The sequence below is a fragment of the Ictidomys tridecemlineatus genome, chromosome 9 (genome assembly GCF_052094955.1).
Source record: "Ictidomys tridecemlineatus isolate mIctTri1 chromosome 9, mIctTri1.hap1, whole genome shotgun sequence".
NCBI classification, from domain to species: Eukaryota; Metazoa; Chordata; class Mammalia; order Rodentia; family Sciuridae; genus Ictidomys; species Ictidomys tridecemlineatus.
Window position 1 is genome coordinate 18511798 of NC_135485.1, and position 27864 is coordinate 18539661.

At 38.6% G+C, this 27864-nt stretch overlaps 1 protein-coding gene across 4 annotated transcripts in view; it reads left to right on the forward strand.

The window, feature by feature from the left end:
• Positions 1-3002: 3002 nt before the first annotated feature.
• The window catches only part of Zcchc4 (zinc finger CCHC-type containing 4), a 51639-nt gene continuing 26777 nt past the window's right edge, over positions 3003-27864 (forward strand). For 3 of the 4 annotated variants that reach the window (XM_021722046.3, XM_078021155.1, XM_078021156.1), the window contains exons 1-5: positions 3003-3164; positions 3920-4038; positions 5328-5410; positions 20863-21138; positions 21635-21715. In XM_021722046.3, the coding sequence (XP_021577721.2) occupies positions 3038-3164; positions 3920-4038; positions 5328-5410; positions 20863-21138; positions 21635-21715 (686 nt within the window). In that variant the 5' untranslated portion in view covers positions 3003-3037. The remainder of the gene's footprint in view (positions 3165-3919; positions 4039-5327; positions 5411-20862; positions 21139-21634; positions 21716-27864) is intronic. The other variant, XM_005318916.5, reaches the window with a different exon arrangement.

Consider the following 27864-nt stretch of genomic DNA (forward strand, 5'->3'; position numbering starts at 1 on the left):
TTCCTCATGAGAAAGATACACCTGGGCTGGTCGGTGGTCTGCTGGTCCCCGGAGGAAGACAAGAGGCACACGGAGCTGAGTTCACCGGCCAAGGTGAAGCTGGATCCGTCAGCCACTAGTGCCTCTGTCAGTCAGGTTTGGTGGCTGCGACCCTAATACCAGACAGGACAACCAGGAGGAGGGGAAGTTTATGCTGGCTCACTGTTCCAGGGCACACCCCAGGGACCCACCTCCTCCAGCCACAACCCACCTGCCTACAGTTTCCAACCAGTTAGTCCATTCAAAGGACTGAAGAGGCTGCAACTCCTGCAATCCAGTCCTTTCACCTCTGAACACTCCTGCATCTGCACAGGAGTGCTCAGGGGACACCTCGTGTCCCAACCGTAACAATCATGGTGTAGTCTGGGCAGCGGACACTGCAGAGCCACACCCCTCAGATGCGTCATGGATGTCCCTGAACTGATAAAACCTCTAGGCATCCCAGGTCTCTCTCTCAAAGCCATTTTAGCACTGGCCCAAACCCAAGGCGGTCAGGTTGTTCTTGGTACCTCTCACACTGCATGGGCTAGAATTGGGGTGGGCTGGCTTCCCAAAGGACACCTGTGGCCCTGGGGGTCCTGGTACGAGAAGACAGAGAAGATGGTCAGGCACCAACTACAAAATGCTCCTCTGGCTTCAACCATTTTATCGGAGGAAGATTTGGGAGTTGACAGTTTTCAAAACACACCTCTCTATTCTCTTACTAAAGTCAAGGATGAGACTTCCTGACTTCCACTGCAAGTTCACCAGATGGTCCCCAACCTCTGCTGGAGGAGCTGCTGGATCCCACGCTGGGTGACAGGAGGGGTGGGTGGTGTCCACCTGTGCTCAGATGTCAAGGGCCTATCTTCAGCTGTGCCTCTAGTTTCCTTCTGGAACCCTGCTGAGTCTCTGGTGTGTCTCTGCTCCCGGATTTTCCCCATATGAACTAAAACCACTATTAGGCAGCAAAAGGAGACATTTACAACTAATTGCTCATCTCCATGACCTCCTTAGCTGGTAGCCAACCTTGACTATTGACCATAGTCAGTCAGCTACCCCAAAAGGACTTCTCCATCATCCATGGGCCCCATACATGACAATGGTCCCCCAAATCTATATCCCTAGTGATGGCATGACTTTCCCAGTTTGTGGAAGCACCCTCTATGATGTTTGCACAACAAAATCACTGAGGGATGTGTTTCTTAGAACAAACCCTGTTGTTAAGCAATAGGACGGTGTATCTAAATACGATGTGAGGGTTTTTTTTTTTTCCTCTTCAAAGTTTTCCCTCAAAAAAGAGATAATTGCCTTATTTTTGTAAACTTTACTATCTCTGACTACTCTGTCATTTACTTGTCTGGATTAACTTTGTGTGTGTGTGTGTGTGCACAGTCTACACCAGGAATGGAAACCCAGGCCTTGCCCATACCAGGCAAGTGCTCCACCACTGAGCACCAGCCTCAGACCTGTTGGGATATTTGCTTGGGAAGTTCACCACACTGGTTTCAACTGCTTACAGAGGCCACCTCACAGAATCATCGTGATTTAAACAAGCAAATGAAATTTAGAAATTCAGAAACTAATTTTGTTGGTAGGATTTCATGAGTTCAATGGAAAATTTTGTAAACAAGTCTTTTGCAGATCACAAAATGTATACAGAAGACATTTTAAAATAAATGATAATGTGACTGGGTAGTTAAGTCTTGAGATAAAATTCCCCCAAGGGGCATCATGCTTGGGACCAGAAAGTTCCTTATCTTTCAGATGTAGAAGTACAATATTACGATGTCTGGAAACTTGTGCTGATACCTCAGAAAAATGTTACATCACAGACACAGATGTTACTGGCACATGTGCAGAGTGTGAATGACAAAGAGCAATAGTTTTCAAATAATATGTCATAGTAATGGGTCATGCTAAATTTGTATGTGTATCAATTCTTTAAATAATACAGATGACATTTGACTATTTCATTTATAGTCTCACATATGTACACATGTGGTATGTCTTCATTACAGCAGCTGTAAGCCTTGAAATTACATAGATCGATTCCTCCTGCTTTATTCTTATTATTGTAGCTATTCTCTTGTATTTCCATATAAATTTCAGCATAAAACTGTTTGTATTTGGCTGGAATTTTGAGAGAAATTGCACCAAACCTGCATGTCCTAAACCTGGGAAGAATAACATATTTATAATGTTGAGTCTTCCAAATAAAGAGCACAGTATCTATCCTTCTACATTTATTTCTGTCATCCCTGATTTCTTCATCAGCATTTTGTAGTTTTCTGCTCATGACTTCTGTATATGCTATGTTAGAGTCATACATATTTCCTTTCTTTGAGCAATTGTAAATGATATTCTTAGTGTTAGTATATAGAACTACAATTGATGTTTGTATGTTTATCTCATATCCTGCAACCTTGCCAAACTCACTTTTAACTGGAAGTTGTAAAAACCGTACATTCTTTGGCATTTTCTAGGTAGACAATTTTATGTATCATTGGCACATAGGGACAGTTTCTTTCTTTCTGATGTGCCAATGTCAGTGTGCATGCAATTTTTATGGACATCTATAAATATCGTCCGAGACTGAGGAGACGACACAGTCACTTGGTAAAAACAAAAGTTTCCGTCAAGTGCAGCTGCTGCAGCTGTTTCAGTTTTTGGTTAGCTGCTCTTGGTGGGGACGCTGCCTTTTGGGCCTACAATCTGAGCCAATCTTTGTTCCAAAGATTCATCTCACCTCCTGGCTATGTTCTTATGAAAGAAGGTGCTTAAGACAAGGCAGATAGAGGGGAGCTCTTGTCACAGGTCCAACAAGGAGCGGGCGGCTGGGGACCCCTTAGGGGCAGCTCAGGGAGGGCGGGGGCGGAGTGTCGGGGCGAGGCCTCCGCGCGGCGGCCCCCAGCTCCTCCCAGACGCGCGGGGGCGCTGTGCGTGGCCCCGGGTCAAGGCGGCGCTCCTTCTCAGCCTCCTTGGTGCAGACTGAGGCTTTCGGGACGGCGGTGGGAAGATGGCGGCCCCCAGGAACCGGTCCGCCGCCGTGGAGGCTGAGGCGGGTGTCAGGCGGCAGGGGGACTCAGGAGTGGAGTTGGCGCTCCCCTCCGACACTGCCGCGGCCGCCCCGCTCTGCCCTCACGGTGGGTCGGCGTCCGGGCTCGGCCCCGCGGCCCGGCGCTGCGGTCGCGGGGCGGCTTGGAAGTGCTGTGGGCTTTTAGGACTGTTCTTTGGAAGAGATTTTGTTCTGTATCATGTGTGATGCCGAGAAAACGCCCTTTTTTCCCGGACCTCGTGTTTGACCACTTATTTGGGAAGCCCTCCCAAGTCCCTGCTGCTGTGGTTTTGGCTCCAGGGTCTTAGGTCTTTGTTGGCAGTGAAGAGGGCCCAGGGTGGGCGGAGGGCTGCGTGGTGCTGGGTGACTCCCGGGGACAAGTACTTGGTGGCGTCTTTGTGGATTGCTGTCTTAAGAAGAAAGTTAGGGAGAAGGGCAGAATGAACCTGGAAACCAGTTTTCCTCTCTCTCCTACAGAGAGGGTGTGTCCTACCATAAAAGCTCAGTAAAGCTCTGGAGGTGGCAGGTTCTCGATCCTTGGGGATTTTATTCTCAAGACCCGAAAGTTTGTAACGTTGACAACATAGGCAGCAGCTGTACAGGCCATGCATTTTCTGTCTCGTAGAGACCACTGGTTTCCACTGAGTAGTCCGTGCCTGGAAAAAGAAAATTTATTAAAGAGAGCAGACTACAATTAAAAAAATAAATATTAAAAAAAGAGCAGAGGGCTTAGTTATGATAAATTGTGCATACAGCCTAAACAAGTTTTTATTTAAGACAATGAAAACTAAGGACTTTGTAGATGACTGTCCTTTGACTTGTTTTTCCCTATTCTGGAATTAGGACCCACTCTTCTGTTTGTCAAGGTGAACCGAGGGAAGGAAGAAACCCGAAGGTTTTATGCCTGCTCAGCCTGTAGAGATAGAAAAGACTGTAATTTTTTTCAATGGGAAGATGAAAAGGTAACAATTTTCTGAGTATAAGCTTTTTAGTTTTAGTGACTGTCAGTTTTACTGAGAATGTCTAAACCAATGGAAATACAGTTTGAACATTTAGTGAGTTGAATTCCTCCCAACCCCCAGTACTAGGGGACTGAACCAGGGCCTCATGTGTGCTAGGCAAGCATCCTACCACTAAGCTGTAGCCACCAGTCATTTTTATATATTTTATTTTGAGTAATAGTCTCGCTAAATTGCCCAGGCTGGCCTCCAACTTGTGATCCCTCTGCCTCAGCCTGCCTAGAAGTGGGGATTATAGACATGCATCACCACACCTCAAGATTTGCTGAGGTGTTAGTATTGGGTGACTGATTCTCTGTGTCTTAGCTTGGGCTTCTGTAACAAGAATGCTATAGATGGTGTGTTTAAACAACAAATACTTCCTTCTCAGAGCTCTGGAGGCCAGGAAGTCCAAGATGAAGGCCTGGTAGATCCAGTGTCTGGTGAAGGCCCACTTCCTGGTGTGCAGATGACTGTCTTCTCATTGTGTTCTCATAGCAGAAAGGGTGGGAGATGGATGAGTATGAATATGAGAGCATGTGCATGCTAGAGTGAGCAAGCTGTCTTTCAAAGGGTACTACTACAATCCATGAAGGCTCAGCTCTCATGACCTAATTACTTCCCCAAGCCCCTGCTCTAGGTATATATCGAATATCCAAATTAGGGATGCTCAACCAGTACCTCATTGAGGGCTAGGCTTCAAAATGTGAATTTTGGGGGGCGCACAAATATTCAATTTCAAGCATTCCATTTGCAAATACTGTGTAGATTTCTCCCAGAAGACTCTAGGTTATCATTCCTAGAACTAGGAAAACATTTAAATTTTTTTTTAATTTTTGCATTAAATATCCTTTAATCTACTAGGTGACTGAGGAAGGCACTTGGAGAAATAGTTATAAGCTTGGTATCCTCTTGGACTCAGTTCCCATTAAAGTTTCTGAAAGCTCTGACTAGAGAATTTTCAGCCTTTTTAGTTTTATGGGAAGATGCTCTCTTTACCACTCTTCTGTAGACCTGTTAAGATCACTTTGTAAGAACGAATTTCTCAGTGCTTTAATATATCGGGTGTTGCTTCAGACTGTCATAGAATCTTCCTAGTTTTATGTGATTTGTTTTCCCTCAAATGAATGCTGTTTATAACATTCTGCTGCTAAAATTTCTTACTGCTGGATTGCAACAGAATGTGATACTAGTTTTTGTAGAGTGGTAACATGTTTGATAATTTGTTCAGTGGGTCTTATATTGTCTTTCAGTTGTCAGGAGCTAGACTTGCTGCGCGAGAAGCTCATAACCAAAGATGTCAGCCTCCTCTGTCCCGAACACAGTGTGTGCAAAGGTACTGCTATGGCATCATCTTTATTATTTTAGCTGTTTATGTATATCTTTTTTATTTTTTTCTCTTCTTTTAAATTACTTTTTTTTTTTTTTACTGTGGAGATACACACACACATCATGGTAATATATATATATATTATCTCATAAGTCTTATCATTTCATCGATGTTTAAGTGTACAGTTCAATGACATTAATTATATTCACAATGTTGTGCAACCATTACCACTATATATTTCCCAAACTTTTTCATCACTTCAAACAGGAATTTTTTCACATTAATCAGTAAGCAGTCTGCTTTTTGTTGCTATGACTGTGACTGTTCTAGGTATCTCATGTAAGTGAATCATACAATGTTTTCTTTTGGCTTATTTCACGTAGCATAATGTGTTCAAGGCACATCCATGTTGTAGTGTATGATAGAAAGCCATTTCTTTTTATGGTTGAATAATATTTCATTATATGTATATACCACATTTTTTTTTTTATCCATTCATCTGTTGACAAACACTGGGTTTGTTTCCACTTTTTGACAGTTGTGACAGTTGGCACACAATTTCCTATTTGAATCTGTTTTTTAATTCTCTTGATAGATACCTTAGGGCATTGCCTGGTTATGTGATAATTCTGTTTAGTTTTTTGAGGACCTGACAAACATTTCTATAGTGGCTGCACCTTTTTAATATTCCTATAGCAATGTATGGGTATTTCTCCACATCCCTGCCAATGCTGGAGGGTTTTTTTGATGATAGCCATCCTGTCATCCTAGTAGTTGTGAATTGGTATGTTATGATTTTGATTTTTTTCCCTTCCTTCCTTCCTTCCTTCCTTCCTTCCTTCCTTCCTTCCTTCCTTCCTTCCTTCCTCCTTCCTTCCTTCCTTCCTTCCTTCCTTCCTTCCTTCCTTCCTTCCCTGGGATTTGAATCTGGGGGCACTATACAACTGAGCTATATCCCTAACCCCTTTTGATTTTTATTTTGGGACAAAGCATTGCTTGGTTGCCTAGATTGGCCTCAAAATTATGATCTTTTTGCTTCAACCTCCCAAAAGCTGGTATTACAGAAGTTTTTTGATTTTTAAAAATATTTCCCTAATTACTAATGTTCCTGATCATTTCATGTGTGCATTGTTCACTTTTATATCTTTCTTGGAAAAATGTATGTTCAAGTCCTTTGTCCATTTTTAACTGGACTGTGTAACTTTTTATTATCGAGTCACAGGAATTCTTCATATGTTTTGGATGTTATATCCTTACCAGACATGGGATTTGCAAATATTTTTGCCCATTTTGGAGGTTTCTTTTGATGCGTAAGAGATGTTAATTTTGATGAAGTTCAATTTATTAATTTTTTTTTTTGTTGCTTACACTTTTGATATCAAGAGTTGTGAATCTATTGGCAAGGACTGGGGATGCAGCTCAGTGGTATAGTACTTGCTCAACAGGTGCCAGGTCTGGCTTCAATCTCCAGTGCTGCAAAACAAAAAAAAAAACAAAGAGACCTTCCCTTTGCAAAGTCATTGCCAAATCCAATATCATGAAGATTTACTGTAATGTTTCTTTCTTGAAATATTAAACCAAAATAATTTCTTAAAGTTATACATGTGTTTTTAAGAATCTGCTTTGTTCAGATGTTTCACTGGGTGAATTAGAGTTGAGTCATAGATTTAATTTCTTAGCAACTCCGTGAGTACAGTTCATTACTCTCCTGTGTCAAAGGCATGGTGTTCTATATGCTGAAAGAAGCTCCTTAAGAAGCCTGTGGTCTAAGACAGGTGGTGGCATACACCTGTAATACCAGTGACTCCGGAGCCTGAGACTGGAGGATCCCAAGTTTGAGGCCAGCCTGGGCAACTTAGTAAGACCCTGACTCAAAATAAAATAAGAAAGACTTGTGGTGTACTCAAAGGTGGAGCACTCCTGGGTTCAGTCCTCAGTACTGCAAATGATGATGAGGATAATGATGATAAAAATAGATCCCGGTTGCTAATGACAAAAGGTTTTGCAGTTTCATGATAGTTCCTCCTGCTACCCAGGCTGCTTATATTCAGAGTTGTGGGGTCTCATTCTGGCTAAGTGCAAAGGAGTACTGAGATCTGCTTGAAATAATTTTCCTGAGCTGCTTTTTCTTTTTTGTTGTTGCTGTATTTGTTTTTGATACTGGGGATTGAACCCAGAGGTATTTTACCTCTCAGCTACATCTCCATTCCATTTTCTAAAATTTTGAGACAACTTAAGTTGCTTAGGGCCTTGCTCAGTTGCTGAGGCTGTACTTGAATTTATGATCCTTCTGCCTCAGCCTCCCAAGTCCCTAGGATTACATGCATATGCTACCATGCCAGCCTTGAGCTTCTTAGCTTTTAAAGCCCTCTTAAGGATAAAGCTTTTCTTAAGATAATGTAGCCACCTCTTAACTGCTGTACTTAATCAGAGATGTCTTCTCACTGCATGGGAATTCAGTCAACAACAAAAACTGTTGAGAAGGAAATTAATGTAAAGTGAACATTCTTGTGAGGTTAGCACTGTGCTTGATGTTTCTCATGAGATGATATTTAATCCTGCTTAGGCAGTTTACTTAGATGAGAAAATTGAGACTTGCAGAAGTTAAATAACTTGAAGTTCATGCTGCAAGAATGACTGAGGTGTGACTCTGTGACTCTAAAGCATCATTTTAAAACATAAAAGCAGATAGTGATTAGTAAATGTTGTATAATGATTTCATGTTAGGAGGTACAGAGAGTTAAAAGGTAAGGAGTGGTATAGTATTACACCATGATGAGGTTATCATGAGAGAAAATAGAATATTGAAGACGTAGGAAAGAGGAGAAACACTATGTACACACCTGAACCTATTGCTTTGTTCATTTTGTAGAAATTCCGGCTGGTGAGTTTTGCTGTGCCAAGTTTTCTTTGTTTTACAAGGTTGTAGTCATAATGTAAACAGAGTCTTGTACTTTGCCCTTATCCCCTACTTTTATGTGATAAGCATGTTTTTCATGTTATTACAAAGGATATTAGTGATTCAATTAAATTCAAAAAAATCTAGGTGTTCTTATTTCCCTATATGATAAAATTTTAGTCCAGAGCTAAACCACTGTTCTTATCTTTGTCCTGTCAGAATGTGTTTTTTTGATAATAAAGAATTTTTTTTTTTTCCCCAGAGCTGGGAATCAAACCCGGCATGCTAGGCAAGCCTTCTATCATCGAGCCATGTTCCCAGCTGTGATAATAAATAATTTTTGAAATACATATATTAATGAAAACATAAATCATTTGCTAAATTATGAAGTTTTAGAGGATTTCCAAAAGATTATTTATTGGGGACCATAATTTAATGTATCTTGTGCTCATCCTTGAAAGCTTGTCTTAATAAAATTGTTTTCAACATCTTAAACCATTTGTTCTTTCATGGTGCTGGATCTTGTACCTAGGGCCTTGTGCAAGCAAAGCAGACACTGTACTAGTGAGCTATATCCCCAGCCCTGAAACCATTTGTGACCTTGGCTTTTGTTTCTAGTAGCTTCCATCCATCCATTCAATCATGTATTCATCCGGTATTGTTGAAGTCTCAATAAAGAACTTAAAATGCTAGTAATGGGTTGAGATATATATATACATATTATATATACATATACATATATATATATATATATGTATGTATATATAAAGATTTACAGAATGAGGAAGATTATGTTAGACATCAACAGTATTCATAGAAAAGACTACATGCTCTGGAAAGTGAGGAACTTGTAAATTAGTTGATCGATACAGCTTAAGGACACAGTACTCAAATAGGTGCTGGAAGATGAGTAGAAGTTGAAAGTTTTTGAAATGTGCTGTCATTGATTTCACTGCGACACTTTCTAAGTGATTCTTCTGGGCTTTCTTACATGCTTTATGTGGGGTACAAGTTTGAAATCAGTCATTCTGAAATTTTGTGGTGCTTTAAGATAAATCCTACTGAAAATTGGCTTTTTAAAGTCAAATCCTTAATTAATTACCTATTAAAAGTGTCTTCAGTTTGAGACTAGCAGTTTATTCTTGTATGTAAAAGGACCCAAGTATGATGTATTCCTACTTGAGATTATTTTCTAATGTGTATAATTTAATTTCATACAACTCATTTATAAATTTAGCTTATTCAAGAGCTACTATATTTGAAAGTTCTAAACTGCATTTAAACTTTGTACCTATTAATGCACATCTCTTTTTGGGCACCAACAAGAGCTTTTTATTGACTATTTTTGAAATTTTAGAAAGGCACGATGGTAACTGGCAAGATAAGTTGACTTTTGTTACTATTTTTTTTAAATCATGGAATTTGCAGTGCTGCACAGGTTTCTAGCTTGCAGAATAGGATTTGATATTTATTTATTCTAATCTCAACTCCTTGAATCATGCTTTTTTTTTTTTCTTTTTTTGCCAGTGGGCGGGGGTGGAACCCACCGCTTGGTCTATGCTAGGTAAGCACTCTACCACTGAGCTATATCCCCAGCCCTCTTTTAACATTTTGAGACAGGGTCTTGCTAAGTTGCTGAGGCTAGCCTAAAACTTGGAATCCTCCTGCCTCTGCTTTCGGAATCACTGGGATTATAGACATATGCCACCAGGCCCAGCTTCATGCTTTATGTTTTATAGGAGTTCAATTGACAGATGTAAATTTTCTGCCTGAGATTTGCTTTTCCTTTTTTTTTTTTTTAAGCTTTTAAGCTGCCTGTTATGCTCTGAAATGTGTTAATATTCTATTATGTAGTATGTTTGCACCCTTATTGTGACCTATGAAGTCTTAGGAAAGACAAATTCGAATGCTAAAATCAGTGTTAATTTATGTACATCCAGATAATTTTGTTTAGTTGATATTTCATTTGGTTATTTTTTTTTCAGAGCTCATTTAACTTAGATTTTCAAGGTTTGCTATTAGAGAAATGCCATAAACATAATTTGTGTACTCCAGGAAAGGCAAATGGAACATCAAATGGAGATCAATAAAAATGACATTTCAAAATGCTAGCCTGCAATTTGTGATCATGCTGAGCCATTCGCAGAATGAATTTCCTCTCCCCCCAGGGCATGTGCTGTAAATACGAATAAGATGGGGGCGAGCACTGAGTAATCCTTAGTGCTTAACAGTCTCATGTTTTTCTACCAAACTTCAAAAGCCTTGTGTCTGAATATTAAATTTAAAGTAGTATAGTTGAGTGATGATGCTGTGATTTTGAAGGGATATATGCCCAAGATCCCAGTTTATTTTTTGTCAAGAAAAGTTTAATAAATTAGCAGTAAAGCTTTCCTAAGGGCAATTTGGAAGTACCTGAAGGAGGTATCAACATACAGATGCATCATGTAAGTGGAGGTTCGCTTAGCAGTGTTGCACTCTTCCTTCTTTTGAAAATAAACTTAGGTCCCTATGGTGGGTGAATCTTTCTACCTTGGGACTTTCTTTCCTCTTTTCCTAGTGTTTTTGCAGCTTCTGCCTTCATCTGGTGTTACAGTGTGTGCTGAGTAGTCCTTTTGCCTATGTTCGAGTATCAGAATCTGATGTAACTTCATCTGTGTCACCTGTGGGTGGGATCTTCCTCCTTTTCTCAGGTCCTGCAAAGCCTGGTAGCTGTGCTGGATGCTCCACGATGAGCATGTACTTCTCCAGCCAGATGCACAACCTGCTGCTCTGTCTGGATACTCAGAGCATGCGCAGTCATGTGTTTGGTACTGACAAGGTGGCCATGGCAGGGAGCTCTCCCTGTGATTCTGGGGTTGCCCAGAGCTGCCTGGAGACAGCGCAGTGTCAGGAGCCAGGACTAAGTTTGCATGTGGGCATACTGTCGAACTGCGCCATCCCCTCTGCCTAGCTGATGGCAATTATCAACCATACCCAATATCATGCACGTGAAAAAGTGAAAAAATACACATCTTAGAAGTGATGAAATTGGGTGGTTAAGTCTTACTTTGTGACCCAGTCTGACAGGCTTTAGTGGTTGTGTAATCTTAGTTTTGCTACAATGCTTATGTTCTCTATTTGTTTCTTTTTGCTCAAGTTAACTATGTGATCTGTGTTTTCTTTTTTCATGAGGTTTTTCTGTGTTTTCTAGTTTTGCCTTCCTAACTTTCTATACTATGTTTAATCCTTTTCTCTTTTGTCTCCATTCCTCTAAAAACTGTGAAATGATGGATGTAGTACGTCTCTGCTTCCTGTCTTTCCTTCTCCATAACTACTGCTGATTTTAATTATTTATTTTCAGAATTAACTTTTATGTCTTCAAAATTGCTTTTCACTGTTTTTTTTTTTTTAGAGAGAGAGAGAGATTTTTTTTTTTAATATTTATTTTTTAGTTTTCGCGGACACAACATCTTTGTTTGTTTGTGGTGCTGAGGGTCGAACCCGGGCCATACGCATGCCAGGCGAGCGTGCTACTGCTTAAGCCACATCCCCAGCCCTTAACTGTTTTTAACTTGATTTTCAGCTTTCAATTTTATGTTTTGGCCCATGACCCATTTTACAACATGAGAAAATCACTGTGCTTACACTGGCTCCTGCCTTCTTTCTCCTTTCATCTGGATTTGTCTTATCCACATTTTGTATTGCGCTGTAGCTCCCTCATTTGCCCAGTCTGAATCTGGCTAAGTGGATTCAGGGCCCACTGAAGCCTTTTGGCTGTAGTGTCTTCATTCTTCTTCTGTTTGGCTAAGATTCAAAGCAGTTTTTACTTTTTAAATGAAAAGTCTTTTATTAATCAGAAAGTTCTAGATAAAAATCTATATGTGGCTACTATGTAACTCAATTTATGTGAAACATCCAGAGTGTGAAAATGTGTAGAGACAGAAAGTGAATTAGTGCTACTAAGGGCTGGGGTGGGGCAGTGGGAACAGCTACTGATGGGAGGAGGTTTCTTTTTGGGGTAATGAAGATGTTCTGGAATTAGACTGTGGTGACCCAGCACAACGTTTTGAGTGTGCTAAACACCACTGAGTTGTATAGTGTGTGAATTATGTCTCAATAAAAATCAGTCTATTGCAGTTCTGCTGTGAGGCTGGATAAAGACTAACCGAGATCTCTTGTCTCCACACCTGCCTTTTCCCACCAGAGGCAGCTGTGGTCAGCTCTACTGGCTTATGCTTTTAGAATTTACCATCTAATCTTTATTTCTTTTTATATAACATGAAAATCTCTAGTTCACATTTGTGACCTTTTTTTCCTTTTTTTTTTTTTTGATACGGGGGGACTGAACCTAAGGGCAACTTATCACTATGCTACATCCCCAGTTCTTTTAAAAAACTTTTATTTTGAGATATGGTTTTGCTAAATTACTTAGAGCCTCAGTAAGTTGCTGAGGATGCCCTCGAACTTGTGATCCTACTGCCTCAGCCTCCCGAGTTGCTGGGATTACAGATAGGCCACCACACTGGGCCGTTCTTTGTGTTACTGGGATTGATTGATCATGTGTTCAGGTGTGAGCCAACCTACACCAGCCATTATACAGTTCATCATCAACCTTTCTCCTAATGATTTTAGAGGTAATTGATGATAAGTGCCTAGAGACTTATGCATTATGAACTGTAATTCTTTTTGTGGTGGGGTACCAGGGATTGAACTCAGAGCCACTCAACCACTGAGCTACATCCCAGCCCTTTTTGGTATTTTATTTAGAAACAGGGTCTCACTGAGTTGCTTAACCCTTTACCTTTGAACTCTTGATCCTCCTGCCTCAGTCTCCTGAGCCACTAGGATTACAGGAATGTGCCATCATGACTGGCTGTAATTCTTTTATAAAGAAACCTTATCTCATGAATTCTTAGCTTTCCATGTTACAGCTTATGTGGGAAAAGACAAAATAAATGTCTAATTTCTGTTCTTTTTGTTGTTATTTTGCAGTGCTGGGGATTAATCTCAGGGTCTTGTGCATGGCAAGCATATACTTGACCACTGAGCTATATCCCCAGTCCTTCTCTTGTTCTTTTTAACCAGTTCTCAGAATAATGATTTGGTATTTCAGCCACTTCCAATCGGGGCTGTTGTTCTGAGAGAACATGTATTTTAAAAATTTGGTACATATTAAGTTCATTGAAACATTCTTTTTGATATAGCACTTTTCAAATTTGACTGAACTTTCATAAGATGATGGGGGTCCTATGCAGGGTGACTGTATAATTTTAATCCAAATCTGGACTCTTTGAAAGTGAAAGGGACACTAACCAGATAGAACTCCAGGATGGCAGATGTAAGCTGGAAATGACCCGGAAAAGCAGGGATTTCTGGTCACTAGTGATTTGTGGGTTGTTAGGGTTTTTTTTCTACAAAAAGCCTTGTTGGGGTTGCGATTGAGACATCTTAATAATATTGAGTTTTCTGCATGGTTTATCTTTCTGATTACTATCTCATCTTTAATTTTCCTCTATAAATAACTTTTTATTTTTATCTCTTCAGCTTTTCTAGGGTATAATAATTTGTGTAAAATAAATTTCATATATTTAAATGTACAATTTGATGAATTTTGACATATGCATTTACTTGTGACACCATCACCATGGCCAGGATAGTGAACATAACCATTATATCCCCGATTTCTTCCTGCTGTATTATCCCTTATCCCTTCACCTTCAGGGTTTCCATCAACTACTGATTTGCATGTTGTCATTACAGAATAGTTTGCGTTTTCTTGAAATTTATATAAGTTTGATTGTAACAGTTTGTACCATTTTTTTTTTAATGGGGGTGGTGTTCCTTAACTTAGAATCATTTTTTTCTTTTTAAGTTTATCTATGTTGATGTATTTGTCAATTGTTTGTTTCTTTTATTCCCCAGTAAGATTTTATTATATAGACATGTCTGTTCACCTGTTGAAGACATTTAGTTTTCCTCCAGTGATTGATTTCTACAAATAAAGCTCTGGTGAACTTTCATTTATAAGTCTTTGTATGGACTCACACTTTTTTTTCACTTGAGTAAATAGCTGGGAGTTGCATAGCTGGATCATATGATGTTCAGCTTTTTACAAATGGCCAGACTTCCCGTGTGGTTGCCATTTTACGTTCCCAATAGCTGTGTATGAGGATCCAGTTTCGGACGTCTACAACATGTATTATTACCTATTTTTAAAGTTGTAGCCATTGTGAAGTGATATAATTCTGTGGTTTTCCTTTGTATTTATGATGTTGAGCATCTTTTCGTTGTATTTATTAACTGTATTTTCTTTGGAGAAGTGTCTATTCCTTGCTGTTTTTAATTGGACTAATTGTCTTTTTATTATTGAGTTTTGTTCTTTATATGTTATAATGTCATTCTTTTACTCAATATATAATCTGCAAATATCTCTTCCATTTTTGAGTTGCCTTTTCACTTTCTTGATGCTGTTCTTAGATGCACAAAAGTTTTAAATTTCAATTAATTTTTCCTTTGCTGCTTATGAGGTGTGTGTATGTGTGTGTGTGTTTGTTTATTGTGCTTGGAATTGAACCCAGGGCTTCATGCATGCTAAGCATACACTATACCCAAAGCCCCATATATTATCTGTTGAAGAAGTTTAGGTCATTGATTCTTTTATACTTTGTGCCCAAGTCCTATTTTTTTTTTTTTAAAGAGAGAGAGAGAGAGAGAGAGAGAGAGAACTTTTTTTTAATATTCATTTTTTAGTTCTTGGCGGACACAACATCTTTGTTGGTATGTGGTGCTGAGGATCGAACCCGGGTCGCAGGCATGCCAGGCGAGCGCGCTACCGCTTGAGCCACATTCCCAGCCCATTTTTTTTTTTTTTCCAAGTCCTATTTAAGAAGTCTTTTCATGTTCATCTATGTAATCTCAGCAACTCAGGAAGCTAAGGGAGGAAGATTGCAAATTTAAGGCCGGCCTTGGCAAATTAATGAGAGCATATCTCAAAAAATAAGAAGGACTGGGGATTAGCTTAGTGGTAGAGCACCCAGGTTTAATTCCCAGTACCATAAAAACAAAAACAAACCAAACAACAAAAAACCCTGCCAAATCTTTTTGACTGTATAATTTTAATTTCTCCTAGAAAGTTTGTAGTTTTAGGTTTTAGTCTTGGGTCTGTGACTTAATCATATATCCAAAGTCCCTTTTGTGATTCAGCTGGTTACAGTATCTTTATAAAACACCAGTTGACTATATGTGTGTAGCTTTTTCTGGACACTATTTGGTTCTTTTGACAGAAGTCAAAGGTCCTATTTGATTGGGTGCTGGCAAGGTGAATTTTATCTTGTTGCACATTGTATATTTTTTTCTTTTTATGTGAAAAGTGTATGTTTTCACATAAATACCATATTGTTTTGATTACTGTGACTTCATCATAACCTTCTTGAAATCAGGTAGTTTAAATCTTCCTAACTGTCGTATATTTACAGAGTAGTTTGGGCTATTCTAGTTCCTTTTCATTTTTATATTAATTTTAGAATGAGTTTTTTGGTTTCTACAAAAAGCCTTGTTGGGATTGCGATTGAGACATCTTAAAATACTGAGTTTTCTCCATGGTTTATCTTTCTGTTTATTATCTCATCTTTAATTTTCCCCCATAATGTTTTTAAATTTTCAGTGTGCTGGAGTTGTACATCTTTTGTCTGTTTTGTCCTTAATAAAAGGGCTATAATCCTAGGCCTTTTTATTTTATTTTGAGACGGGGTCTCTCTGAGTTGCCCAGGCTGGCCTCAAATTTGCTATCCCTCTGCCTCCTATGTAGTAGAATTTTAGGTGTGTGCTACCACCCCTAGCCTTCATATATTTTAATGCTGTTTTAGATAGTATTCTTTTCAAATGTCAGTTTCTGATTGTCTGTTGCTGGTCTGTAACAGTACAGTTGATTTTGTGTATCTTTTGTTCTGCAATCTTGCATATTTTAGCAGGTGTCTTGAAGATTTCCTTAGGACTTTCTACATGTCTGTTAATAAAGATGTTTTAATATTTCCTTTCCAATCTATGGCTTTTATTTTTTATCTTGTTTCATTAGATGGTGAGAAACTCTATAGTTATGTTGAGTGGGAGGTGGTGAGAGCAGACTTTCATCAGTATGATGCTAGTTGTGAATTTTTCTTGGATGATCTTTATTAGACTGTAGAAGTTCTCTTTGATTCCTTTTTTTTTTTTTTTAAGAATTCTTACAACTTTTATTGGGTAAAGGGGAGGGAAGGGAGGGGAGGATGCACGGGGGCAGGAAAGATGGTGGAATGTGTGACTACACATAGTGTGATGCTACATCATGTACAACCACAGAAATGTAAAGTTGGGCTGCAGTTATGTACAGTGACAGCATTCTGCTGTCATATATACCTAATTAAAATAAATAAAAAATTCTTACTGTCATAGGATACTTGATTTTTCAAGGGCTATTTTCTGTATCTGGTGTATTGGTTTTTCTTTTTTTTAGACTGTTAATATGGTGACTCCATTGATTGAATTTATTCATTAAAGCAACCTTGCATTCCAACCTTACATTCCTACCTTATGTTCCGAGATTAACTATATTTAGTCATGATTTATTACTTATTAGTACATTGCTGGTTTTGATCTGTAATATTTGTTAATTGTTGGGAGTTTGTGTTCATGAGGTATATTGGTCTGTAGTTTCTTTTCTTTCTGGTTCTGGTATTGGAATAATGCTGGCCTCATGGAATGCATTGCGAAGAGGCTCCTTCTCTTTAGGTTTCTGGGAGACTGTGTGTAGACTTGGTGTTTCTCCACTTCCCCTTGTTTGCATTGTTTTCAGTGGGGAACCTGATGTCATTCTTTGTTCCTCTGTCTTCAAGGTTTTTTGTTTATTGTTGAGTTTGAATAATTTTTTAATGTATATTGTAGTTTCCTTTGTGTTTCTGTTGTGGTTGTCTGAGTTTGTTGGATCTTTTGAGAAGTTTTGAAAATTTTCCAGAACTTCTGTTCTGCCCCATTTGGGGACTCCATTTATTCTTATTGAGGCCCGTTGATGTTCTGTTTTGGATAGTTTTTGACAGCATTCCTTCACTACAGATCTTTTTTTCTGTAGGTCCTAAATTTCCGTTTATTTTTATTTTATCTAGAGCTTATTTTTTCCCATTTCAGACAGTTAAAAAAATTTATAGGTTTGATATGGTCCTTTGCTATATTTCCATGCATGTATTATTTTATTTACTTTTAGTTTTTTTGGAGCTGCGGATGGCACCTGGGGCCTGGTGGGTGCTGAGCACTTGCTCTGCCACTGAGCTGCAGCCCCGCCTGTCACGGTCAGGCCCTTGCTTTCCTCTGCTTTCTTGAACACATGGAATGTAGTTATGGTAAGGGCCTCTGTTTCTGGTTAGATCACCTGTCATTTATAGTTTGATTTGGATTGATTTATTTTTTCCCCATAGTACACAGTCATGTTTTCCTGTTTGCCTACCTGATAATATTTATTTATTTATTTGGCATAGAGGTTTATTTAGGAAGATAGATACACATTCAAGGGAGAATGCAGGCTCTCTTGAGAGTGAGAAGCAGCTTTACCTGGTCATATTTGATTGGGTGCTGGCAAGGTGAATTTTACCTTGTTGCACATTGGATATTTTTTTTCTTTACTTTTTTTTTTTTTTTAATTTGTGGTGCCAGGGATTGAACTCAAGGCCTCAACCGTGGTAGGCAACTGCTTTATCACTGAGTCACATCCCCAGCTCTCCTTTTCATATTTTTGACCTTTGTTTTGGGACACTGTTAAAATACTTTTTGGTAGTTCGATATTCTTGAACAGGATCTCCTGAACTTCGTACAGGGTCCAGAATAGTTTGTGCACTGTCAAGCCAAGGCTGTAGGCCAGCCCCAGCCAGGTCTATTCATTTGCATTTACTTTGTGGTTGCTTTGTGCTAAAACAACAAAATTTCTCTGTTTTGACAGAGAAAATATATGGCTTTTCAAGCTCAATATATATACTGTCATCCTTTACAGAAAAAGTATGCTTTTATTTAATTAAACAAATATTTTAATTTTGGACACAATATTTTTATTTATTTTATTTTTATGTGGTGCTGAGGATTGAACCCAGTACCTCACATATGCAAGGCAAGTTCTCTCCCACGGAGCTAGAACTGCCCCTGGCCTGATTTTGAAAATTTGTTTTTAAGCTTTTTAGGCAGGACAGAGCAGTTCCAGGCCTGTTTTTTATTTATTTATTTATTTTCCTTTTCTGTGCAGTACTGGATATTAAACCTAGTAGTGCTCTACCACTGAGCTCTATCCCCAGCCCTTTTAATTATAATTTTGAGACTGGATCTCACTAAATTGCCTGGGCTGGCCTTGAACTTGTGACCTGACTACCTCAGCTTCTCAGGTTACTGGGATCACAGGGGTGCACCAGGGTACCTGTGGGGATGCTTTTCCACATCACTGAGGCAGGACCCGTCTGAGCACTTGACCCACTGCTTGTGCATTTTGAGGGTTTTGCACTCTGGCTTATTGGTGGACAAACTATTTTGGGCCCTGTGTGAGTGTTCTGGAAATTCTTTCACTTGCTCCTTTCCAGTGGTTCTCTCCTTAGCCTTGGGTATTTCTCCACTTGCATGTGTGGAGGGCATCATCAGCAAACCTGGGAGTGTACTCCCTTTTCCTGCACCCCATCCTGTTCCTCTCTGGTGTGCAGCTTTCTGCTCTCACATACTCTGTGAGGAGTGCTCTGCACTTGAGTTCTGGCTGTCTTAGGCTGCCCAAATTCTCTACTCTGTCACATCAGTTCATTGACCTTTACTTTGGGCTATCAGTTGTCCAATATTTTAAAACGGTTGTTTCATATGTTTTGTCTGCTTAAAATTTTTTTGAAAATGAAAACAAAAAATTTTTTTTGAGGGCTAGGATGGTAAATCTAGCCTTAGCTACTCTGTCAAGGCTGAATGTGGAAATCTTCAATAGATACCATTTAGTGTTGAAGGGGAGTACCAGTAAATGAAGTGTGTTTGTTGTTGAGAAGGGGCTTCTGATGCTTTCCATTTGCATTTCATGTCTTGGGGGCCCTTTCCTACTGACATTCTTACTTTGAATTACTAAGAAGTTTCTTTTACTATCCATCTCTTTTTTTTCTAGTCATGGATAAATCTGTCAAATGAACACTTATCATAGAAATTGAAACATTTAAATTGCTGGCACGGTAGCTGATTTCTTGCTGTAGCCATTCAGAATATCTTTAGTCACTGCTGTGGGTGCTTTGAAATGAAATTGCTTGGGTGGAAAAAGTTTTAATACTTGCTCAATTCCTTATTAAGTTTACAGGTTCTACATTATAGTCCTCAAATTTAGTTCCATTCAAACTGTTGGACTCTTGTGAAATTGTAGAATCCTTTAGTGCACTATTTAACATGCCTAAATTTAGATATTTCTCATCCTCTGTAGTCACCAATAATCTTATTTATATTCCTTTTGTGTTTTTATTCTGTTTTCATCACATATACAAAATCAGCATTTTTTGAAATATTTTTTTTTAGTTGTAGATGGGCACAATATCTTTATTTATTTATTTTTTATGTAATGCTGAGGATCAAACCCAGTCCTCACACATGTGAGACAGGCAATCTACCACTGAGCTATAGTCCCAGCCCCCCAAATCAGCAGTTTTTAAAACATTCTGACTTTTTTTTTTTTTTTTTTTTAAAGAGAGAGGGAATTTTTTTTTTTTTTTTTTTTTTTTTTTTTTTTTTTAGTATTTATTTTTTTTTAGTTTTCGGTGGACACAACATCTCTGTTTGTATGTGGTGCTGAGGATCGAACCTGGGCTGCACACACGCCAGGCGAGTGCGCTACCGCTTGAGCCACATCCTCAGCCCCACATTCTGACTTTGATTATCATTTTCTCTCTTAGATGGTCTCTAGTAAAATGAAGGGAAAAATAAAAAAAGAAATGGTAACTTTGAAATCAAGTATCAGAGTGACTTTTGAGAAAACATGTGGGACATCAGTCAGGTTCTTTTTAAGGCTTTACATATTGTCTTGCTGTTAGGGTTTGTGCTTGCTTCAGCCTCCATCAGTACTGCTGAGAGCAGAAGAGAACATCTTTTCTTTTAGGAGGTAATTTTTCTTGCTAAGTATACCGTAAGAACTTGAAGAATGATCTTAATTTCTCATTTTAAAATGACTGTCAACTTGAGCCAGACTGTTTAACACTTCAAAGTTAGAACACATGGATTTGTCAATAAATTTAAACATGATAGTAGTTGCCATTACTACTAAGTTGTTTGAGTAATATATTATATTCACATTTTAAATGGATATTGATCTTCATTCAGTGACTAAATTGGAGCATCTCAATTCTTATGAAATTGCTGATTCGTTTCCACTTTGTAGTTATATAGCTAGACATAAATTCTAGCCATCATGCTACAGATTTTTCTTATTTTTGCTTCTTTGGGCAGTATTCTTTAGGATAAAAATAAGAATACTTTTTGGGTACTAAAAATAGCAAAAATACATTGTCTTTATAGCAACAAACCTAAAATATACTACTCTGTGTTTCATTGTGTCTTGAAGGTATTTGAGGTTTATTGAGTTGCCCTTGAGTCAGAGAAAGTTCTGTCGGAGCTGTCAGCAGTTGCTCTTACCAGATGACTGGGGGGATCATCATGAGCATCAGATGGTGGGTGATGTCTCTGTCACCCAGTTAAGAAGGCCCAGTCAACTCCTTTATCCATTGGAAAATAAGAAGACAAATGCCCAGTACCTGTTTGCTGATCGGACTTGTCAATTCCTAGTAGACCTCCTTTCTGCCCTGGGATTCAGAAGAGTACTGTGTGTTGGAACACCAAGGTATGTTCTATGATTGTTAAAAACTTTTTTCTATCACTATTATTTAAACTGTGGGGAGATGCATGGAGTTGTTATTTGCCTGTGTAGGGTATGGCATGAAGCTTTTGAGTATTCAAAGGAGGTGGAAAACAGGGTCTCTCTCTTGAGTTTGCCACCTGTATTCCATTTGAGAGAAATCTTTGTAAATTTCTTTTTGATATATTTGATAGGAGACACTTCCTTATAAATAACACATACTCCTTTAGGAGACGCTTTCTGATTTGAGATCAAAATTGTTTAAAACATGAAATTATGAAACATCTCTGTTTCAGAAGAGTTCAGCCCTTTTAAAAGTATTTGCAAAACTAAAACCTTGGTTATGCCTGCCAGATTCTCCTTGGAGTTTCATTGAAATATCAGAGAGATGAGAGAAAGTTGATGGATTTTGTTGTTTGTTTGCTTATTAACTATGACATTTGTAATTTCTTACTGAATTTGCTTTTGCTAATTGCTTTAGGTTGCATGAGCTGATCAGGTTGACAGAACCAGGTGATAAGAAACCTCATATTAAAAGCCTTTTATTGGACATTGATTTTCGGTAGGTTTACAAAATGTAATATTTATTCTCCTTCATTGTCTCCTGTTTCTTTTTATGTTTTTCTCCTCTTAATTGTTATAATCTGACACAAGTTTTTTTTTTTTTTTTCTCTTTTATTTTCAGCACTGGGATTGAATCCAGGGGTACCACCTACTACTGAGCTACATCCCTAGTCCTTTTTAATTTTTACTTTTGAAATAAGGATCTTGCTATGTTGCTGAAACTGGTCTCAAACTTGCAATCCTTCTGCTGGGATTGTAGGTGTATGCCACCACTCTTGGCCTGACACAACTTTTAATTAACAATTACAAGTAGTAGTTGGTTATGAAGAACCTTTTTAATCATGTAAGCTCAATATGTGATCTTCCATATTTCAGTAGGGAAGCAGTTGATTTCTCTCTTTGCTAGTGTACTTCCTAGATATTTTTTCTATGAATGTGTTTAGTTGTGACATAGAGGTGAATTTCTTTTTTTTAAAAAAAAAATATTTATTTTGGGGCTGGGGATGTGGCTCAAGCGGTAGCGCACTCGCCTGGCATGCGTGCGGCCTGGGTTCGATCCTCAGCACCACATACCAACAAAGATGTGTGTCTGCCAACTAAAAAATAAATATTAAAAATTCTCTCTCTCTCTCCTCTCTCACTCTCTCACTCTCTCTTAAAAAAAAAAGAAAAATAAATATTTATTTTGTAGTTTTAGGTGGACACAACATCTTTATATTTATGTAGTGCTGAAGATTGAATCCAGTGCCTCATGCATGCTAGGTGAGTGCTCTGCCACTGAGCCACAACTCCAGCCCCTACAGGTGAATTTCTGTTGAAGGAAGTTTCTTCTCATGTACTTGAGGTCAAAGATAAACTGAACTTCCTCATGCTTAATCATATTTCTAGGATTTTGCTGGGTGTGGTGGTGCACGCCTGTAATCCCAATGATTTGGAAGGCTGAGGCAGGAGGATTATAAATTCCAGGCCAGCCTCAGTAATTTACAGAGACCTTATATAATTTAGTGAGACCCTGTCTCAAAATTAAGATAAACAGTGGCTGGAGTTGTGGTTCAGTGGTAAGGGTGCTGACCTGGCATGTGTGAGGCCCTGGGTTCAATCCTCATCACCACATATAAATAGATGAAAAAAAATTCATTGACAACTAAAAAATAATTAAAAAAAAATTAAGGTAAACAGGACAAATAACCAATAAATAAAGTTTTCTAGTACTTTGTTTCATCAGCAGATCTTTGAAGTGGGGTCAGACATTTTAAAATATATTTTACCAGATAATGTCCTACTGGCTCACTGGCTACTCCTGATGTGAAAGGAATGGACAGGTCCCAAGGTAGAGGACTGGCTAGCATCTGAATCCTGTGGAAGAATGTGAGAATTAAATCGCCTCTGATGTGTTGGGTCATACACGATGAGGCAAAGCGAGGAACATGCCAAAGTGCCCCACTGGTGGGTGTTTCCAGGAAGCCGACCTTTGGTTGCTAACACACGACACCTGTGTCCACCTCCTGTTCCTGTGTTCTGCAGAACTGAACATACTCCTCCTGGTTTCTATAATTGTTTGAATCCCAGGAGTTCATGGTGGCTATATATACACTGTGCTCTTAGCGTCTTATAATCTTTCACAAGATTCGAGAACAAGAACATGTTCTTAATACATTATCACACATGGTATATCTTTTTATTTAGATCCAATTGGAGCATATTTGGCCAATATTCCAGTATTTGTTGGCGAGAATCTATGAAATCAGATATGCTTTCTCTCCCTAAAAACAGGGCAGACAGATTTTTAAAGTGTAAAATGTTACATTAAACAGTATAACTTTTGTAATTTATTTTTCTTTAGCTTTCTAAGTCATTTTTTTCTGCTTCTTTCTTCCCTCTCCCCTTCCTCCCTTCCTTCCTTACATCTTTTCTTTTTTTAGGGGGGGAGTCCATACATGCTAGGAAAGTGCTCTACCACTGAACTACATCCCCAGTCCCTAAATCAATTTTATGTTGCTTGAAATAAGCAACTGCATTTTTTAGACCTTTCCTATACTATGTCTTTCCTTTTTAACAGCGTTTACTTGTTATCTATTGATTTCTTGTTAACCGGACTAGCATAGTTAGCTAAAGTCTGCTCAACACAAGTGATCCTTGGCAAAATGATAATACAGATTTCTTTGTAAAGACAACTTAGTTTTTTAAAATTTAAATAGAATTCATATCCTGTTCTCCATTTTTAAGTGGGTTTTGTGTGTATTCACCGTATGTGGAATCATTATCACTCTCTACTTCCAGAATATTTCCATCACACTGGAAATAAACCCTGTCTTCACTTACCTTGGTAACCACTTTTGTCTCTATGGCTTGTCCGTTATGGACATTGGTATGGAATCACTCAAAAGTGACCTTTGTGTCTGACTTCTTTCAATACTCATATGTATCTTAGTGCATAACAACCTCATAACTTTTATAGCTGTAAAATATTTCACCCTATGGGTATATCAATTTTTCTAAAAATTCTATATTCGTTTCTAAGGTAACTATAAATGCATTGTTTTAAAGGTAGAAGTTTGACTACTGGGTTCTTAGCATGTCGGTATTAATGGTAGCTGGTATTTTCTAAATTGCGTGTCCCACGTCAGGCCTATTCTAACTCATTCCTCATAATGTATAGGATGGAGGCTGTTATCATCTTTGCTTTCCAGATGAGTAAACCGAGGTACAAAGAAGTGAAATCTAATCATGTGCAGGAACTATTGGTTTTCATTCCTGGGGCCTAGGACCCAGCAGGCCTCAGTCCAGGCGAGAGCCCGAGCCTCACATTGTGTCGTTAGTGCTCTTTCTCTCCCGTTCTTTTTCTGTGTAGACAGTTTTCCTTTGTATGCTGGGACTTTGTTGACAGCACTGTTAAACGTGTATAGTCTCAGCCGTCTTTCCCAGGGTCTGCAGCAGCAGAACTCAGGGAGTGCAGTCAGCTTGCCTGGGTCACAGCCATCACTGTGCCCGGGCCAGCCCTGGACCAGCCACATAGAGTAGGTTTTCCATAGGTAAGAGGTGCTTGACTGAAAGAGGAGAGATTCAGTTGCTAGAGAGAATAAAATAAATAAATAAATAAAACAAACCAGATGTCCATAATCAAATAATTCAGGACAAAATATACAGTTTTCAAGAACACTCTCTCCTACCTTTGGCACCTTCAGTGAAAAGCATACAGTGTTATCTTTCTAATAGTATATAGTTCTTTGAGTTACATTAAAAGTCATATAATGATTTTGATTTCTGAAAAGGCAAGATTTCTTCAAGAGAGTTGTGGTGGATTTGGGCATTATGCTGCAGGCCTGTAATCACAGTACTCTGGAGGCCAAGGCAGGAGAATTGCAAGTTCAAGCCCAGCCAGGGCAACTCAGAAAGACAAAGTTTAAAAAATAAGGAAAAAAAAAAAAAAAAAAGGCTGGAGAGCACTCCAAGGTGCAATTTCTAGTATCCCCCACCTATCACAAAATAGTTGTGGTGGAATGATTTATGCAGAAAGAAACTAAGAAAATGCCTGACATGTGTCAAACCTGGGTTCAATCCCCCATACCATACCCGTCCCCCCCAAATGTATATATGTGTGTGTCTGTTTGTATTTACATATGTAAGTATGTAACATATATATGTAAATTTATTCTGTACACACACACAGACAGAGTCAAGGAAATTGTTCAAATTGCAGGACTATCTGGTTTATATTGTCTTAGTTTTTAAAGGAGAACGATCTTTAATTCACCCAAAACATTCTGGATTTGGGTTTTTACATTTTTTTAAGCATATAAACATTTTAAAAAGTAGATTCATATAGTATTTTTTTTCCACTTGCTATATTTTGGGCATATTTCTTCTTCTTTTTTTATAGTTTTCGGTGGACATAATATCTTTGTATGTGGTGCTGAGGATCGAACCCAGGCTGCACGCATGCCAGGCGAGCACGCTACCACTTGAGCCACATCCCCAGCCCCGGCATATTTCTTTATTTTTTAAAAATGCAGATGTATTTCAACACTGACAAAACAGTAGTTTTCAGTATCTCGACAAGGTTGTAGAACCATCATCACTAATTCCAGAACATTTTTATCACCTTTGAAAGAAATGCTCTCCTAGTGATTAGTCTCTTCCCATCCCTCAACCCCTAGCCCTGGGCAGCCGTGGTCTAATTTCTGTCTTTATAGATTTGCTTCTTCTGAGTATTTCATATGAGTAGAATCATACAGTAGATGAACTTTTGAGTTTGGCTTCTTTCACTTAGCATAATGTTTTCAAGGTTCATCCATGTATGAGTACTACATTTTTCTTTTATGGGTAAATAATATTCCACTGTATGGATATAGGGAATTTTGTTTACCCGTTGCTGTGGTTAGGGTGTTAAAGATATCCAGAGGTCCATATGTTAAAGGCTTAGGCTCCAGGGTGGTGCTAGGGGAAGTTGGAGGAGTGGCCTCGTGGGAGTCCTAGGTCAGGGTTTGCCCTTGGAAGGCAGGTTTTGTGAGACTCCTTGGCAGTTCTCACAGGATTGTTATAAAAGCCTGAATTTGCCCTCCCACCCCCTCTTCTATTTTGATATAGTCAAATTGCTACATTGCTCTGCACATGCAGCCACCATTTCCATCTCTTTTAGGACATGATGTAAATAAGAGTTGGCCACCAAATTACTTTCATCCTGCAAAACTATGAGTTAAATAAACCTTTTCTCAGTGTAAAGTTAGCTACCTAGGTATTTCATTGTAGTGACACAAAGCTGACTAATCATCCATTCATTAGTTGAAGGATATTTTGGTTGCTTCTACTTTTTGACATAGTAATACTATTATGAAATGTGTATGAGTTTTATATTTGTATAAAATAGACATGTTGTCTGATCTTTTGTGTATTGTATTAGTTTGTAAGAGCTGCCGAAACAAAATATCACCGTCTGTGGCTTCAGCAACAGACATTTGTTCTCTCACAGTTCTGGATGCTGGGAGTCCATGATGAAGGTGTCAGCACATTTGGTTTCTCTCAATCCCCTCTTCTTGGCTTGCCTTACCACTGTCTCCTCGTGTGGTCCTTAATGCACACTCATCTCTGGTGTCTTTGTGTCCAAATTTTTTCTAAAGGCTTCATTTTACCTTAATCATCTTTCAAAGGTTCTGTCACCCATAGTCAGATATTCAAAGTATTGGTGACTAGGACTTAACATAAGAATTTTGAGAAGACACAAACCAGCCCATAACAGGCATACCTAGAGGTAAAATTGCCTGGTAACTTAACTCTATTGAACCGTTTTTTTTTTTTTTTTTGGTGATACTTGAGGTAGAACCCATAGATGAAATTTGAAATTTAACTACTGAGCTATACCCATAGCCCTTTTAATTTTATTTGAGACAGGGTCTTGCTAAGTTGCCCAGGCTGGCCTCAAACTTTGGAATCCTCATGTCTCTGGGATTGTAAGTGGGTGCCAATGAGCCAGGCTAGGTTTAACTTCTTGAGGCTCTGCCAAACTGTTTCCCAAGGTGGCCATGCCACATTCTGTTCCCACCAGGATGTATGAGGGTTCTAATTTCTCATGTCCTTGTCAATGCTTACTATTCATCTTTTTTAATTGCAGCTCTTTATGGTTTTGATTAGCAATCACTGATGACTGGTGATGTTGAGCGTTATCTCCTCATTGCCATTTGTTTACCTGTTGGAGAAATATTTTTTCAATTCTTTACCCATTTTTAAGTGTTTACCTTTTTATTGTTGAATTCAGAAAGTTAGTAATATATTCTGGATATTAGACCTTTATCAGATTTACGATTTGCAGGTATGTTCTTCCTTTTTTGTGGGTTGTCTTTTCATTTTGGTGAAATCCAGTTTTCCTCCTTGTGTTTTAGGTGTCATGTGCAAGACATGATTCCTAAATCCAGTCATAATATTTATATCTATGTTTAATCCTAACAGTTTTACAGTTTTTGCTCTTACGTTTAGGTCTTAGATCTGTTTTTAGCCAGTTTTTATTCGTGCTTTGAGGTAGGGATTCATCTTCTTTCTTTTGCATGTGACTCCTCATTGTTCTTTTCCCATTGAATTGTTGCGACACCCTACTAAAAACTAAGTGACCAGGCTGAGGAGTGTAGCTCATTGGTAGAACACTTGCCTGGTATG